The sequence below is a fragment of the Lutra lutra genome, chromosome 11 (assembly GCF_902655055.1).
Source record: "Lutra lutra chromosome 11, mLutLut1.2, whole genome shotgun sequence".
Lineage (NCBI taxonomy): Eukaryota > Metazoa > Chordata > Mammalia > Carnivora > Mustelidae > Lutra > Lutra lutra.
Window position 1 is genome coordinate 93,795,043 of NC_062288.1, and position 18,663 is coordinate 93,813,705.

The window sequence follows — 18,663 nt, forward strand, 5'->3', positions numbered from 1 at the left end:
TAGCAAGCAAAGAATTCAGGTCTGCCATGGCCTAAACTAAATAAGGTTTCCCCCACTATTTGAAAGTAGGCATAGCTATGAAACCTTTCTCCGATGGAAATGACACAAAGTGGAGAGTAAACCCCACTTTCAGAAAGTTGGAAAGACGTACATTAATACAGTAACAACTATTTTCATAAAAGTGAAAATCTTCTTTGGATTTCTTTCCATTAGCAAAAACAGGTGCTAACACAAGTCTTTGGTAAAAACCAATTGGCCTAACATGAACCTTCAGAAAGTGTAGGATACCTGTCATTACCTTAATTTACCTACAGAGGAACTCCTGCCTATCAACGGGGAAGCCAGCGGGCGGGGGTTGAGGGCAAGCAAGTGACATTGTCAAGCACTGATCACCACAGCTACAATGTGTTTTCTTTATTATTTTTTTGTGTGTGTGATCTCTCTCAAAGGAAAGGGAGAGGAAGAGAGACTCTCAAGCAGACTCCCCACTGAGCACAGAGCCTAATGTGGGGCTTGATGCGGGGCTCAATCCCACGACCCTGAGATCAAAATCAATAGTTGGGTGCTAAACCGACTGAGCCACCCAGGTACCCCCACAAGCACAATGTTTAAAACCAGGATCTTGTCTTGGAAACAGGATGGACATATCTGTCCTTGCACAATTTAGTGGTAAGTGAGAATGTTCCTAAGGCACAGTCCCAGACTTGCCTCCATCCATTGCAATTTGCCTCACCTCCTTTCCCCCAACACACGACTGCCACAGATCCATGGGCTCAGTCCTCTGCCCACACTCTCCATGGTCATTTCCCACTATAGCCCCAGACCCAGCAGCTCTACTGAGGCATGGCAAAAATCCACATTGGAATCACGGCAACAGTTGGCGAAAGCTGTTTTTAGAATCACCCTCATTCTCTGGCATTCTACTAACTCCAACTCACATATGACTGTGTTCTAAAACTCATCAACTCTGGCTCAAATTCAGAATGAAAGTAACGATTGTAGTCTAGCTCAGTGTCTTTTTCTTCCATCTTGTCATGAGTTCCGATTAACGCCATGAATCAATAAAGCCAAACCCACACTAACTAGGTATCTGTCTTGATCACCCTGATCCTCTAGAAAACTCCTTCTTCACTCAAAACCCTCAGTGGACACCGTTCCTGGGAGAGATCTCTGCTTCTGAGCCTCTTAGAATTGTGGGCAGAGCATCATTCCTCCAGGAAGCCTTCCATGGTCTCCCAGAGGTGATCTGCCCTCCCTCAGTGCTGCCCTAAGTCCCTGGGATGCCTCTGTCATGGCATTGAGCACACACAATAAAACTTCACGTGTCTCTAAGTTCTTCAAGAGCAGAGACCTTCTTGTTTTTGTCTCTATTCCTCAGTGTCTGGTGCAGTGCTTGGTAGATTACAGGGCTCAAGTAATGCTTGTTGAATAAATAAGTAGAAATATAGGGGTGCCTGGGTGGCTCAGTGGATTAAAAAGCCTCTGCTTTAGGCTCAGGTCATGATCTTAGGGTCCTGGGATCGAGCCCCGCATCGGGCTCTCTGCTTGGCGGGGAGCCTGCTTCCCTTCCTCTCTCTCTGCCTGCCTCTCTGCCTGCTTGTGATTTCTGCCAAATAAATAAAATCTTTAAAAAAAAAAAAAAAGGGGGCGCCTCGGTGGCTCAGTGGGTTAAAGCTGCTGCCTTCGGCCCGGGTCATGGTCCCAGGGTCCTGGGATCAAGCCCCGCGTCGGGCTGTCTGCTCCGCAGGGAGCCTGCTTCATCTTCTCTCTCTCTCTCTCTCTCTCTCTCTCTGCCTGCCTCTCTGCCTACTTGTGATCTCTGTCTGTCAAATAAATAAATAAATAAATAAAAAAAGAAGGGGTGGGGGGTGGGAGGTTGGGGGCACCAGGTGGTGGGTATTGTAGAGGGCACGGATTGCATGGAGCACTGGGTGTGGTGCAAAAATAATGAATACTGTTATGCTGAAAAAATAAAAAATTTAAAAAAAATATATAAAAACTATGCTCCAAGCAGACTCCTCCCTCACCTTATCCCTCCCTTCTCCCTGATGAACAATTAACCTAATTAGCTAATTAGGTTAACTTAGCAACTTAGCCTAAGGGGAGCATAAGTTTGCCCACAGTTCTTTGGTGCCAAGCCCAGAGGGATGCGCTGTGTGGGATCCAGGTCTCTACCCTCACGCTGACAGGGAACTTCTCAGACTTCAAAGTCTGTCCAGAAATGCCAGATATCCCCATGATCCATGAGGAAACACCAATGGAGAGCACATGAAAAACAGAAAAGGTCACTTCCGATATGACATTACCTGGGTCTTACACAGAGTTCGTAAGCTACAGTAATTGGCGCCAGCAAACATTTACTAAATGTAGTGAACTTAGACTCTTCCCCAAAGTAGAGGAAAAACACAATCTCTGCCCTTTAGGAAATGACAACCTCCAAACAATAAAATATGCTCACAAAATTTGAATTTCATAGGCTCTGGATGAAAATTGTGAGAAGCTGGATAAAATTATCTGCCTACAAACAACTTTGGGTGGGGCTCCTGGGTGGCGGTTAAGCCTCTGCCTCCAGCTCAGGTCCTGATCTCAGGGTCCTGGGATTGAGCCCAGCAGGGAGCTCAACAGGGAGCCTGCTTCTCCCTCTCTTCCTGCCTCTCTGCCTACTTGTGATCTCTGTTTGTCAAATAAATAAATAAAATCTTTAATAAAAAAAAATAGGGGCACCTGGGTGGCTCAGTGGGTTAAAGCCTCTGCCTTCAGTTCAGGTCGTGGTCCCAGGGTCCTGGGATTGAGCCCCACATCGGGCTCTCTGCTCTGTGGGGACCTGTTTCCTCCCCTCTCTCTCTGCCAGCCTCTCTACCTACTTGTGATCTTTCTCTGTGTCAAATAAATAAATGAAATCTTTTTTTTTTTTAAAGATTTTATTTATTTATTTGACAGACGGAGATCACAAGTAGACAGAGAGGCAGGCAGAGAGAGAGGGAAGCAGGCTCCCTGCTGAGCAGAGAGCCCGATGCGGGACTCGATCCCAGGACCCTGAGATCATGACCTGAGCCGAAGGCAGTGGCTTAACCCACTGAGCCACCCAGGCGCCCCAATAAATGAAATCTTTAAAAAAAAAATAACTGTGGCCTTTAAAAGGGCAAGTTACGAAGTTTCTGGACCAGTGCTGTCCAGAAGATGGAACTTTCTGCAACAGTGGAGAGGCTCCATATGTCTGTGCCATCCACGAAGTAGCCACTGGCCACAAATGGATATCAAGCTCTTCAAGTGTGGCTAATGCAACTGAGAAGTGGAATTTTTAACATTTTTTAAAAATTTTAATTAGGGGCGCCTGGGTGGCTCAGTGGGTTAAGCCTTTTTTTTTCAGACCTGACTGTAAATACTGGTTTACCCCTTAATAACCCTGTAACTTTGGTTGTGACTTTTCTGAACTTTGGTTTCCTCACCTAAAAATGGAAATGTTAGTAGAATTCCTACTTCATAGTGTTGTATGAAAATAAGTTAAAAAATTAGGTAAGTCACTCAGTAGTGTAATTGGCACTAATAGTATACCATAATAATTATTATTGTTCAATTCTTCATTGGAATTTTATTTAAGAATTTTGTAACTATATTCAAAACTGAAATTGGTTTCTAATGGAATTTTTAAGGAATTTTCCTTGTCAGTGTTAAGAATAGCGCCTACTTAACTCACAGAATTAATGTGAGATCGTGCCATAGGTCTCATTTTTCTAAAAAGAACTTTAATTTTTTATTACACATTGTAGAAAGGTAGGATATACAGAGAATCAAAGTTATAAATATTAAAATTATCTGTAATCTCACTTGCCCAAAACAGACATTGTTAGCATTAGACTATATGCTCTCCCAGGCATTTTTTTAAAAGTATTTATTTATTTGTCAGAGAGAGTGAGAGAGAGGACAAGCTGGGTGAGTGGCAGGCAGAAGGAGAAGCAGGCTGAGCAAGGAGCCCTATGTGGGACTCAATCCCAGGACTCTAGGATTATGACCTGAGCTGAAGGCAGAGTCTTAACTGACTGAGCCACCCAGGCATCCCTCTTCCAGGCATTTTAAATGCATAAATGAGTATACACACGTACTACATATAATGCTGATTAAAAAGTTGGGATCGGACTGTGCATAAAATTTTGTTGCACTCAACAATATATTATGAACATCTTTTCACCTTAATAAATAATACTCTCAAAACATCATTTTTAATGGTGGCATTGTATTCCAAGATCTAACCCTATCATAAGTTGTTCAGCAAATTCCTATTACCCTGTGGTTCATCATCTACCCTTCTCCACCATGCTGTTTGCTTCAAGAAGCCAACCTTTGCAAGGCTGCCTCAGTGGGCTCCTTCCCCCTCTGGCTTCCAGTGCCTTTGGCCAATATGGAAGGGGGGTCGTGGGGAACACCAGCAAGAAAACTGATAATGGAAAAAAAGGAAGGCAAGGGTATGTATTCCCCCAGCCCCCACCCTGAAAAGACTACTTGATGGCTGTGTCCTCCAACATGAGACCCTGAATGCATCTGGTGGGAGGTTCTCTCATATGGTTACTTCCTCCGGGTTCCTGTAATCCACCCCCCACCTTATACCTTCATGCTTATCATGCAATGGTGTCCCCATTACTGCTAGCCTGGGTTACACCCCCAACCTTCGTCAGCTTCCCTTAACCCTGCCCATCTCTTCGGAGATAGTCCTTCATTAAATTCCCTCCATTTATCCTGTTTAAGTGTTTCTTAACATCTGTTTCTTGCCAGGACCTGGCCAATATACACAATTTTGTAAGTAAACTCCTCTATACATCTTTTATTATTATATGATAAATTTCTCAAACTGGAATTATTTGATCAAAAAGCATGTATATTTTTAAGACCTTTCACGATACTGCCAACCTGTCGTCCAAGAAACCAATCCTCCAGCAGTGCACGAGAGCATCTGCCCTCAGGCCCCGGGTCCAGCTGGATGTTGTAACTTCACATCATCTTTTGCTGTGTTCGTAAGCACTGCTACACCACAGAGATCATCTCATCTATGAAATTCTGTGTTGGGAGCAGATTACCCAGTAATCATCGCAGTCTGTTTGTTTTAGTTATTCTTGTATAACTTCCTTGGTGTTTTCTTCTGCTATTAACTTTCACAAATTGACATGTTAACCAATATCTGGCTTTTTGAGAATTCATTAAAAATACACCCGACATCATCTTATCCATTTGTAAAGGGACCATCTCTCCCCCAGGCTCTGTCAAAGCATGTCTGTGTCACACCTTTCTGTACAGAACCTTGTCACTCCTTGGATTTCAGTGAACTGGACTTATGACCAGTCTCTTTTGGGCTCGAGAAAAGTTACAGTTTTATAGGTTATCTGGTTTTTCTTGCGATTTTCTACATCCTCAGCTGAAGTCTAACTCCTCAATTGATTTTTTTGAAAATGTAACTAAATCAAGACTATTTTCGTAAAATACATAAAACCGTATGTCCAATACCACATTCAACGTGCACGTTCTTGCTAATGGAAGGAACTGAATCCTGTCTCTCACATGGTACGTGGAAAACTGCTTCTGTATAAATACTGAAGAATAATATCAATTGTTTAATGGTACAAAAATATTCCCCCACTCCTGTGTGTACTTGCAGCAAATACTATACAATTTGTGGGTACCCCCAGAGCTACTGATTAGGAGACAAAGAGGAGGGAAAATGCACGCTGGAAACCACTGGGAAAGATATTTCATTTTGTAAGAATCTATTGTGTCCACACTCTCCAAAAGATAGGCCTTGACAAGTTAATTTGTTTTTGCTTACCCACTTGTTTCCACCACAGAAACCCTCCATGAAGTCCAAAACTGTACCTGTTTCCAGCGATGACAGTGTTTCAAACCACAGACCTGCACAGGGTTCAGAAGCAATCACGTTTTACGCCCTGAGGATATAGGATAAGAGAGGCGGAGAAGCATTTCCCTGAGGTCTGACTGGTGTAAATCACGAGCAGAGAAAACCTTTTAAAGCAATGGCCCAAGTCAGGGTCCCCTCTTGCGTAGGTCAAGGCAGTACTGATTTATCTCACCTCTGTTCTGATGACTAAACAAGGTAGTGTGTCTAAAGAACTCAGAACAATACTACACAATGGTATTATAGGGAATTATTACTACTTTCTGAATACATTCCTGTATTCTCCCAAATTTCCACAATGATATGTTATTTTATTTCCCCCCCCCCAAAAAAAAAATCTTTGGAAAAAATATTCCTAAATAAGAATAGAGAAATTCAAGGATATACTAATAAATTTTTTTTAAGATTTTATTTGTTTGAGAAAGAAAGAGTGCACAAGCAGGGGAAGGGGCAGAGGGAAAGGGAGAAGCAGGCTCCCCGCTGAGCAAGGACCACCCCCCCAATGTGGGGCTCGATCCCAGGACCCTGGGATCATGACCTGTGCTGAAGGCAGAGGCTTAACTGACTGAGGCACCCAGGTGCTCCAAGTAATACATTACTTTAGTTATTTTTTTTAAAGATTTTATTTATTTATTTGACAGAGAGAAAGATCACAAGTAGGCAGAGAGGCAGGCAGAGAGAGACGGGGAAGCAGGCTCCCTGTTGAGCAGAGAGCCCAATGCGGGGCTCGATCCCAAGACCCTGAGATCATGACCTGAGCAGAAGGCAGAGGCTTTAACCCACTGAGCCACCCAGGTGCCCAATACATTACTTTAAAAATAAAAATGAAGGGGCGCCTGAGTGGCTCAGTGGGTTAAGCCGCTGCCTTCGGCTCAGGTCATGATCCCAGGTCCTGGGTTCAAGCCCCACATCGGGCTTTCTGCTCAGCAGGGAGCCTGCTTCCTCCTCTCTCTCTGCCTGCCTCTCTGCCTACTTGTGATTTCTCTCTGTCAAATAAATAAATAAAATCTTTAAAAAATAAAAATAAATAAAAATAAAAATGAATATAAGGTGATGGACGTGTTAACTAAACTTACTGTGGGAATCATTTCACATGATAAACATGTATCAAATCATCACCTTATCGACCTTAAACTTATACAATATTATATGTCAAATAATACCTCCATAAAGCTGGGGAAAAAAAAATGTAAAATAATAATGACACTATAACCAATTTGTAAAACTCAGAACAGGATTTAGAATAAAATGTATACTTTGAGCATATAGCAATACAAATAAAAAGGAAATTACTACATACACATATGAAATATAAATGAATTTTATTTATGAATGTATGATGCATATAATTGTAATAAAAATTACCAAAGGGAAAAGCAATACATTGAAAGAGTATATGCCATAGTCAAGTAGAGTTACTCAGAATTTAAAATGTTTTAATATAGTAAAACCAGTAATATAATCACATTAGGTGATTTAAGTGATAAAAATTACATGATTATGCAAAAGATACCATCATTACTAAAAGCTTCTAACAAACAATAAATGTAATTTCCCTTATTAAGTAGAGAACATTTGTTTAAAATGAACAATTAACTTCATATTTAATGAAGAAGTATCAAAAAATATCTTTTCACCACAATTTTATTTAACACAAGACAAAATAGAAATACATAAGAAAAGCCAAATCTTTTTGCAGCTATGATTTTATATTTAGAAGAAACATAAAGGCCATCTAACACTGTTAGGACAAAGATAATTCAACAAAAGACAAATATTTTAAAAATCAATAGAATTCTAAAGACAGAGATTCCCATACGGAGTAGCAATACAGATGTATGTAGCCAAGAAAAAAATCAATATAATGAGGGATATAGAAGGCTAGACAAAAATAAGAACAAATTATAATGAAAGAAATCAAGGAATCCATCAGCAATGAAGAGACTTAATTCCTTGATGGAAAGATTAGTATCATGAGCATAAGTCTTAAACAGTTCATTTTAGACCTAGATGATTCAAACTGAAATACCAAAAAGATGTTTACTTTAAATAACACATTCCTTAGGGGAAAAAGACTTTTTGAAAATGGAAAATATCAATGTGGGGAGAAGAAAGAACCATGAAGACCAATATGATACTGATTCCATGGATTCACAAAGTTTGATTTGTTATATGCCAAAAAAATTCTTTTTGGAGACTTGTCCAAAAAGAAGAAATAATGGTTTTGTTTTTGCTCAAAGCTAGGGAATAGAAGCAGAAAGCACTTACTCTGGTAAGTGTTGTGCTAGAACGCTGAGAACACTAAGAGAACCACCCTTCCTGGGTTCAGAAAAGACTAACCTAGTATTTTCAAAGAATCGGATTTTGCCAGGGTTTGAGGCAGGAAGAGGGAAGGAGTGGCACTTAATGGGAACATCATTTACAAGCACAGAGAGTCATACAATAAAATGGCACATTCCAAAAACTGCAAATAGGTCAGCACACACAATATTGGTCTGCATTTTTAAAAGTCAGTCAAAAGCCAGTATTTAAAAATCTGAAAATGTATAATAAAATCTGGATCTGGCTTCTTTCGACTAATTGGGAAACATGACAAAAATGGGCCCACATCCCCACAAGGGCACAAGAGGCAGGGGCCCCACTCAGATGGGACAAATTGTTATGACACTTGCTCTTTTCCCCCATTTCTTCTACATCCGGCTCACATCGTCCTCTTCAGCTCCCCCTTCTCATCCAAGAAGGCGTCTGAGTTTATGACTCCTACTCGCCTTATGGGGACCCATGAAGGTTATGGCAGAACAAAGCAATGTGATTAGGTCTGCATTTCGAAAGATCCACCAGGCACAGGATGGAAGGCAGGGAGGTAGAAGGGTGGCAAGAGATCAATGAAATCCATAAAAAGCCCATTTTACAAAAAATTTAAAATGGGACTGCCATCACAGAAGGAGAGCAGGGGGCCACCTAGCACCTCCTATAAAAATACTCTCACGAGACACGACTGGAAACCCAGTGAATCGTCCATCTGTGCAACAGATGCAAGAGGCAAAGAGGGTTAGAAAGAAGGCGGTGTGTCCGGGAGGGAGAGAAAGAGGCAGAGGAGGATACAAATTTGAGATTTTTTGAAGGGAAACTAATCTCCAACACTGGGTAATGGGTTTGACCCCAGGAACCAGGAGAAAGAAGAGGACAGGGCAATTGGCAGGGTTTTGGCTTAAGTCCGTAGGTGGTGACAACTCCAAAATAAAGCAACCAAAGGACGAACAAGACTGTAGGAAAGGTCATCATTTCCCTTAGGGTATGTTGGATCTGCGGAGCCCACAGATGTGCAGCTTCACCTCCAAAGCCTTGATAAATGACCAAAGAAAACCACCCCCCCAATTCCAATGTGAAACCATTCTAACAGCTGAATCATGAGATGAAAGAGGGTCAAGTAGGGTTATATGAAATATCTTTACAGAATGGATACTAAAAGAACTAAGTTTTAAATGGACTATTAGAGAACTGAAGAAAACATTGCAACAAAGATTACAGAGGGTCGTTTTCATGCATATAAAAGCATAGTAATAAGATACACGACAAGAACACAAGCCTGTAAAAGTCCACCAAGTCTCCTAACGTCCGGGATACACATGTGTACCCTATCTGTTCCCATTAAGAACTAAACATGGCTTACAGCAAAAATACACATGGTAAAAGAATAAAATGTGAATAACAATAAAATATAAAAATAATTTTTTTAAAGATTTTATTTATTTATTTGTCAGGCCACAAGTAGGCAGAGAGGCAGGTAGAGAGAGAGGAGGAAGCAGGCTCCCTGCTGAGCAGACAGCCCGATGCGGGGCTCGATCCCAGGACCCTGGGATCATGACCTGAGCTGAAGGCAGAGGCTTTAACCCACTGAGCCACCCAGATGCCCCATAAAAATAATTAAAAAAAAAAAACAAAAAACAAAATTAGCACCAGGAGAAATCAGAACTAGGAAAAAGGAAACAAAGTATGCAGAACCTAAGGGCTTTCAGAAATACTGTTGTGGACAGCAAAGGTGAAAAGGTTCACAGAAGCAGCCTGATCTTACTGTCCGTAGGAGAAAACATAGCAATTTCTTACTTTGCAAAGGATATTTTGGCCGACCTCCCCCCAGCAGAGTAGACAGCATTTCGTGATAAAATATGGCTCTACGCTAAATTAATTCAGCTTTATGCAAAACTCACTCCCTCGTCTCTATTTCTCAGATATTGTGTTATTGCAGGAAAGTCAAAATTAAAAAAAAAAATACTTTACACATCAACATTTCAGAATATCACAAAAGCAAACACAGAAAGAGATGTCATAACGCAGCTTCTCTGTGCTACCCTTGGATGAAAGCAAAGAACCAAACATCTAAGTGTAGCTGGATGAAGAGAGTCAGGTGGTGGGGACAGAGAGAAGGAAGGAAAGTCAACATGAAATAGACAAGGTCTATAGGTTTCTGATAGTCCCTCCAGATACGCAGAAAGAATGGATACAACTTTGAGAAATGGATGAACGACCCTATCATAATGGGGGTGTTGGTGAAAATTTTAATAAGAAATGCAGAGTAGACACAGTGAGGTAGAAATCTTTGGTGAGCACTCGACAGTTACACACTTTGTGGTACGGCTGAGGGATGGACCCAGGAGAGCTGAGTATCATGTGAGCACGGTACGACTGATATCCTTTCATGAAAATTAAGGAACCTAATTAAACGCCATCCCACATCAGCCCCAGGAGGGCAGGCACAAAATAGACACACACACACACACACACACACACACACACAGAAAGCACACACACTGGAAAAATATTCCCTTGCATATACTTAAAGAAATGCAAATCAAAAGGCAGTATCATTTAGCACCAACAAGCTAAGCAAAAGAATACATTTAAAAATTCAATATTGCAAGGATTTGAGGAAAAGAGTTCCATTCAAAATTTGTTAGAAAGAACAGAAACATCCAGAATAAGGGAAGTCATTAAGTAAACGACTATACGTTAGTGTATCTGTGCATTAAAATGATTATATACGATAAAATGTGAATAGGGAAAGAGGCTTATGAAACGTTAAGAAAGAACAAGAGGACTAAGTGTCCGTATATGGTCTCTGACAACCACTATGTAAACCGTGTACGTGGGTGCAGAAAAACACTGGCTGGGTCATGGAGCAAGGCAGCCAAAACCCGCTCCTCTTGGAGCTCCCGCCAGCCTAGGGGACCTTTCAGGGACTACAGGCAGAATCTGCCATCTTCAGAGTTAGCCCTGGACTGACCCCAACCGTACTCACGTTCTCCCCTCTCTGCCTGCTCCACATCCCACCACATCCCAACCACCCATCCCCAATGTCATCCACGCAACCTGATGCTCTCCCCTTCTCCGTCATCTTTAATCTTTACAGCAATACGTGAGGTAGGTATTACTATGACCGTTATTGATAAGTGATTACACGAAGGAACTTAGAAATAAAGCTCAACAGAAGCTTTGTTTTCAGACCTTCTGACTGGACAAGCGTCTTATTTCACGGACATCCTTTCCGGTTTCCCTGCGTGTGGCTTCTTGGCAGACGGAGCAGGGACAGGAGCCACAGGACCGGGCTCTGCAGCGCCAGCCATATGTCTGCCTGGCTTCTCGAGGCCCTGGGAATACTCAGCAGGAGAAGCGGCATTACCTAAAAAGAAGAGGAGAGAGATGAGCTTTCCTGAGACACCCCTTTTATGGCTCTCAATTTCATTTTATGTCAGCAGCATCAGCCCTGCTAATCAGATCTCAGACAAAAGTCCCAACACTGTGAATTTAGAGAGTTTTGTGTCTTCTGGATTTATTTTACACACACACACACACACACACACACACACATACACAGAGCAGAAAGTCACTATTTCAGTGACTTCAGCTAAAAGTGACTTCAGTTTTGAGAGACCCACTAAAGAAGAGCAGAGGAAGGTAATGACAGGCCCTGTGACAGTATAGACAATTCCTGCCACCATTTGGGGTCCCCTAGACAGCCTCCTATACTCCCTCCAGACCACCTGTGCAGGAAGTCAGTCACTACCATCCCAACATAAGAAAACTCCATATTGAGGGGCATCTGGGTGGCTCAGTCGGTTAAGCATCTGCCTTCAGCTCAGGTCATGATCCCAGGGTCCTAGGATGGAGCCCTGCATCAGGCTCCCTGCTCAGTGGGGAGTCTGCTTCTCCTTCTTTCTCTGCCTGCAGCTCCCCTGCTTGTGCTCTCTCTCTCTCTCAATCTGTCAAATAAATAAATAAAATCTTAAAAAAAAAGAAAAAGTAAAATAAAACAAAACATATCAAAAGCTTAGAGATATTGGCTTTCCTGATGTGGTTTTCCCATCAACAATTCCCCTAAGCCTACCTCCCACTGAAACAGATTTTGAGCTATAAGCAAATCTAGTAAGTTAAGCAACCTGAATGCATTGTAATTAAAAGTACACCAGACCACAGTCGGCAGACCTTAAAAAATGAGAGACTATGTAGCAATATGGGAAGATGTTTATGATGTTGTGTAAAGTGAAAATTTAGATACTAATGCATACTGCGACCACAAATGGACCAGTATTTGTAGAGTAACAGGAGGGAAGGGCCTGACGTTAAATGGTACTAATGATTATGGATAGAGAGAGTAGAATCATAGGCAACTTATATCTCTACTCTCTATTTTCCAAATTTTTCTGTCATATGGTTAAAATTTCTTAACAACTGAAAAAGAAAATACTTTTTTTTTTTTTTTTAAGATTTATTTATTTATTTCAGCGAGAGAGTGAGCATGAGCAGCAGGGACAGAGGGAGAGAGAATCCCAAGTGGACTCTGCACTGCATGCGGACCCTGAACACGGAGCTGGACCCCATGACCCTGAGATCACCACCTAGCCAAAACCAGACGCTCAGCCAACTGCACCACCCATGTGCCCCCAAAGAAAATACTTTCTTAAAAGTTCTCATTACAAGAAAAACTGTGTAACTATGGACGGTGACAGATGTTAGCTCAACTTACTGAGATCACTTTGCCATGTATACAAATATCGAACCATGCTGTACATCTGAAACTTACATAATGTTATATGTTAATTATCTCAAGAAAAACAAAGAAAGAAGAAGAAAACGCTTTAATTCAAATTTAATAAAAGAAAGCTATTCCTATGTCTTCCTTCCCTTTCTTGTCCACTGGCCCACCTCCCTCCTCTTTCTTCCTAACAAAGCCATGAGGACGATTATATCTACTTCCTGGCCCCCAGCTTAGCAAGGAGCAACACTGTTCAAACCCTTGGGCAGGTGCTATTGGCTGTCAGCGCTGAAAATAAACTCTATCCCTTCCCTCCTTTGGCTAGAACCAAGTTTTCTATTCTAAAATGTTGGTGGTTCTGTTTCCCCAAGGACAGAGCATGAGCTGCCACCCCCTAGACTGACTTCCAGGTCAAAACGACATGTGCTAGTGCTCTGTCTCCCTCTGATGGTCTCACCTTGACTTTCAAGCATCTTGTGCAGCTTCATGTGCTTGTAGGTAGAGATGATCTGAAAATTCACGACGCTTGGAATATTCAGTCCTTGGTCCTGCAGCAGCTGCAGGGCTGTGGCATGAATGAGCTGATGGGACCGTTTGCATTTCTGAAGTCTGCACTCCCCTCTGACAAAGGATTTGCACACGTGAAACTTGTTGCATTTATCCTTGAGGTTGCAGTAGCCATAAAGTGCTTCACCTTTGTTGTACAGTAAACAGACCTGGTCCAGAAATGAAGCAACACTTAACACGTTTGTTTTCACTACATTTCTTAAGGCAATTGATTGAAGAAAAAAAAATTTTTTTTTAATTTTTAAGTAATCTTTACACCCAGCATGGGCCTCAAACTCACAACCCTGAGACTGAGTTGCATGCTCCACTGAGCCAACCAGGCACCCCAAGAAATAATTCTGAAAAAAAGGGTAATGGGCACAGAGTCTTGTACCATCATATATTAAAATACAAACTACTTAAACAGTATGATACTGATTTCAGAATGCATAGGAGATCAAGAAGAGAACCCTAGACCTAGTCCCCAAATCAAAATAATCCTTTCCTTAAAGATTTGATAGAGTTCAACAATAAAACATTATGAGCCTAATGTTTTCTTGTATAAGACTTTTTAACTAATACTCTAGTTTCAGGCTGTTTTGAAATTTTCATCTTAATGCTTCTGTTGTTCAAAAATAAAGACCATTCTGGCTTTCTACTTTTTCTTGAATCAGTTTGGGTTTTTTTAAAGATTTAAAAAAGATTTTTATTTGACAAAGAAAGAGCACAAGCAGGAGAGGGGGAGCAGCAGGCAGAGGGAGAGGGAGAAGCAGGCTTCCCACTGAGCAAGGAGCCTGATGCAAGGCTCAATCCCCAGATCATGACCTGAGCCAAAGGCAGACGCTTAACCGATAAGCCACCCAGGCCTACCTTCAATCAGTCTTGATGGGCTATATTTTTTCTAGAAATGTGTCCATTTCATTGAAGTTTTCAAATGTATCTACATCACATTGTACATATTTCCAATGTGTGTTTCTTTGAACACCACCAAGTAATTCTCAGTGGACAATGACCAGGTGTCCCATAAATTTTAATTCAATCTTAATATTGTCTACCTGGAGATAAAGTCAGATCCCACAGGCTAAGAGCTCAGGCCCCACCAGGCTGCCCCCATTTCAGACGCCCATCGCCAGTCGAGGCTGCCATCTGCTTACTGGCTGAACTGTTATAAAGGTTCTCACCACCTCCTCCTCTGTTAGATTAATGTGCTAGAACAGTTCACAGAACTCAGAGAAATGGTTTACTTACTAGATGACCAGTTTATTATAAAAGGATATAACTCAGGAACACGCAGATGGGAGAGATGCACAGAGGAAGGTATGGGGGAGAAAGGTGTGGAGCTGCCATGACCTCTCCTGGGATCCCACTCTCCCAGCACCCCCATGTGCTCACCAACCTAGAAGCTCTCTGAAAGTCTGTCCTTTTGGGTTTTTATGGAAGCTTCATAACATAGGCATGATAGGTTAAATCACACTGGCCACTGGTGAATGAACTCAATCCCCAGCCCCTCTACACTCCCAGGAGATGGGAGAGTGGGGGGGCAGAGGGATAAAAGTTACAACTGTCTAGTCACAAGATTGGTTCTCCTGACAACCAGCTTCCATCCTTAGGTTACCTAGGGGCTTTCCAAAAACTCACCATTGACTTAACAACAAGACACTATTATAGTCCTCATGGTTTAGGAAATTCCAAGGGTTTGAGGAATTCTTTGCCAGGAATGGGAATGAAGACCAAATATGTTATATTTCTCATTATAAATCACAAGATCACAATGTTTGTCCCTACCGTCTTTTTACTAAGGGTATATCTGTATTACATACTGTATCTTTCGGAAAATGATGGGAAAGGGTCATGGGGCATTTTCATACCGGAGATGTGAGACACCATTCCTGCCTCATTCACTGTGCTTGTCCATGGTCCCTGCTACCTAAGCGGCCACGCTGTATGCCACATGACATACACCTCCAGTCCTGGGTGACAGGACCAGGGGTGGACTCCTGCTGTAAGTGCAGCCAACCCACTGGCTGCTCACAGAACACAGCAGTAGTCTGACATGACAAGATGAGGCTGAACCGGGACAGTAGGGAGAAGCCATAAAGAAAAGCGTCCAATAAGTTAAACAATGTAATGATGCTAAACATCAGCAAGTTAAACAATATCTTAAAAACTAAAAGGTTGTAACTACTAGAAGTGTCACTGACCCTTCTCCTTGAGAGAGGAAGGACCGGACCCCGCTGCAGCCTTTCTCCTCTCCCTCCCTGCCAATAACTTGCTCCGGCTGCTGCTTGGAGTCCTTTTGGCAGTATGGTTGGAACGTATCGGTTTATGATAACCATGACTGACCAAGCCTGGCTTCAAAGTCCGAAGAAATGAGAAAAGACATGGATATCAAGAACAAACCTCTTAGCTCTTAAGGTGACTCCGGTGCTGCCTTCTCTTTATGGATTCTGCTGTCCTGCTGCCCTCTGACCCTAAGGCTCCAGCTCACTCCTCCAGCCTTGTGACTCCCTTCCCTTCCAGGGCCTGAAATACCTTAGCATTAACAGGGACCACAGTCACAAACTACCCTCGATTTTCCCAACAGCCTCCCTTCTTCCCACTGCTCTCCTGGCAACTTGAGCATCTGAGATAGCATCACTGTGCTAGAGCAGAAGATTCTTTAAGCTGGTGGGCTCTTGTAATACTTTCTTCTGGGATTCCTACTATTTTGTTTTTAAAAATTCTTCGTGTAGGGGCGCCAGGGTGGCTCAGTCAGTTGTGCATCCAACTCTTGGTTTTGGCTCAAGCCTTGACCTCAGGGTCATGAGAGCGAGCTCCATACTGGGCTTCAGGCTCAGTGCAGAGTCTGCTTGAGATGCTCTCTCCCTCTCCATTTGCCCCTCCCCTGCTCTAAAATAAATAAATAAATCTTTAAAGAAAATTCTTCATGTATAGCTAAACAGATACGAACATGCTAATTTCACCAGGATAGCAATTCTAATAGGACTTGTGAAGCATGTGGAGCTTTCAAATCATTTCAAAACAATTAAAATTAATATGTAAAGCCCCAAAAAAGTAAATGGGGGGACATACTTACAACAAATGTGACCACAAAAGGGACTGGTATCATTAAAGACATCTTATAAATAGAAAAAGACAAATGCCTCAACATAGGCAAAAGCATACACAGGCAATTTGCAAAACACCGGTTTCACAGACAGACCTAAATTCAAATCTGCCATGTACTATGTGACCTGGGGCAATTTAATGCATCTGAACCTCAGTTTCCTCACCTGTAAAATGGGGACACATTATTAATGAGCTGAGGTATATGGATGGCTTAGCATTCAGTAAACAATAAAAAAAAAAAACCCAATAGCTATTACCATCATTTCTTTATCAAATGTGTCCATTACTCCCAGCGTATCAAAGCCTGGTAAAATCACTGGTAAAATGACCCCACAGAGGTCGGCCCTGCACCATTACCTCCACCTACACATCTGCTGCCCTCTGTAAGCAGACCTCTGATGTTCTCTGGTGAGTTCCTCCATCCGGCAGACAACATGAGGGCGAACTCTTAGTAACTCACCTCTGGTAAAAGGCACGGGTCATTCTGTAAAAGCAGGATCCGAAGCTGGGCCTCATTGAGGCCAAAAAGCCCATGGTTTTTCAGTACTTGGATGTTGACAGGTGTGTGGATGTCATGGGAAAGGGTGCAGGTAGACCTAGGAGAACACAGAGCTCTGGCTCAGGGGCCCAGATGAAGAAGGGGCTGGTCCCCCAAATTCCTTGCCTCCGGTTGCTTTCAACTCACATGGAAGTTAAACAAGTTTCCATGACCCCACAGATACTATATCCTAATAAGTAAGCATGGATAATAAGACAGCTGAGTTGAAGCATCTCTTCTCCCAAGGTCATTTTCATTTTAAGTCTGGATGCTTTAAAGCCAAAGGTACCCCCTCCCCCCAGGCACCGGCCTTGGCAGAGGATGGTTGTTCTGTTGTTCTGAAGGGGGGTGCACTTGCCTTCTCCACCCCAAACAACTGGCCACCCCCACAGTCCACCGACGTTAGGAGGAAAGCGGGCCCACACCCCGGCTTTGGGGAGCTTGAGTAAAACCAAGGACGCCTAGAGAGACAGGAGGCGGCCTTATAACACCTCGCCCAAATCACCCAGCCCTCAGTTTCCTGGGGGATGGTTCTAGATCAGGCTTTCTAAACCTGGAGCGCACAGACTCGCTGCGGTAAAACTTTGAGGTTACGAGTGGAAAGAAAGGGCACCCTCCATAAAGGGCCCACGGACCTCATGGGCCCGCAGGAAGCCCCCAGTGGGACCCCTGGAGTAAATGAACTCCAAAGCCGCGGTCCTGATTTCCCCGCCGAGGTGCGGAGGACCCTGCGGGCAGGGGCTGAAATCCGAGGGCGAGCAGCAGTGGAGAAACCCAGACTGCGACGGCTCTGGGCCTCGCTCGCTAGGGGAGCTGGAAGCTCCGGGGAGGCCTCGCCTGGAGGACCCTCGCGGCCCCTTCGCGAGGCTTCCCTGCCGCCCTCGGTGGGGGCGGAGAGGGGTGCGGAGTTGCAGCCGCGACCCAACCAGCCCTGTTCTCACTTCTCGGGGGTCCCGCTTCCCACCGGGCGCGTCAGGCCCGCGGCCCCTCGCGCGGTGACCGCCCCGCCCCGCCGCCCGCCTCACCAGCAGTCGCGGTTCGGGCACTTGCCCAGCATGTGGCGGCGGCAGAGGTGCAGCTGGTCGCAGGCCTGGCACTCGCCGCGCTGGTAGCGGGCGCAGAGGCGCGCCGAGGACACGGCCACCACCCGCCAGGCGCAGGGGCCGCCGCCGCCGCCGCCGCCCGCGCCGGCCGCCACCTCGGCCTCGGCGTCCCAGAGGCCCTCCCTCATCTCCACCTCCTGCAGCAGGAAGCGGTCGGGCCCGGCCTGGCGCAGCACGTCCCGGAGCCGGGCCTCCGACAGCTCCACGTTGCCGCGCAGGTCCTGCAGGAACATGCGGCCGCCGTTGGCGCACAGCACCTTGGTGAGGAAGGAGCACACGGTGGGCTCCGCCATGGCCGCGGCCGAGCGCGGAAACCTGAGGCGGGCAGACTCCTCCCAGTCACGTCCACGACTCCGGCCCCGAGCTCCCCGGCCCGACCCGGCCGAGAGGGGGAGGGCGCGCCGCGGCGACGGCGGCGGCGGCGGAGGGGCGC

At 44.1% G+C, this 18,663-nt stretch overlaps 1 protein-coding gene across 2 annotated transcripts; it reads right to left on the reverse strand.

Moving 5' to 3' along the window:
- Positions 1–5,454: 5,454 nt before the first annotated feature.
- Positions 5,455–18,539, reverse strand: ZC3HAV1L (zinc finger CCCH-type containing, antiviral 1 like). Of its 2 annotated transcripts, none has more exons than XM_047694231.1 (5): positions 18,153–18,539; positions 17,050–17,185; positions 13,393–13,651; positions 11,408–11,582; positions 5,455–5,898 (listed from the first exon to the last, which is right to left on the reverse strand). In XM_047694231.1, the coding sequence occupies exons 1-4, from the start codon at positions 18,521–18,523 to the stop codon at positions 11,428–11,430; spliced, it is 921 nt and encodes a 306-aa protein (XP_047550187.1). In that variant the 5' UTR covers positions 18,524–18,539; the 3' UTR covers positions 5,455–5,898; positions 11,408–11,427. The 2 variants fall into 2 exon arrangements, with proteins under 2 accessions (XP_047550187.1, XP_047550186.1); XM_047694230.1 differs by having other exon boundaries at positions 5,455–5,933.
- Between the last annotated feature and the right edge of the window lie 124 nt (positions 18,540–18,663).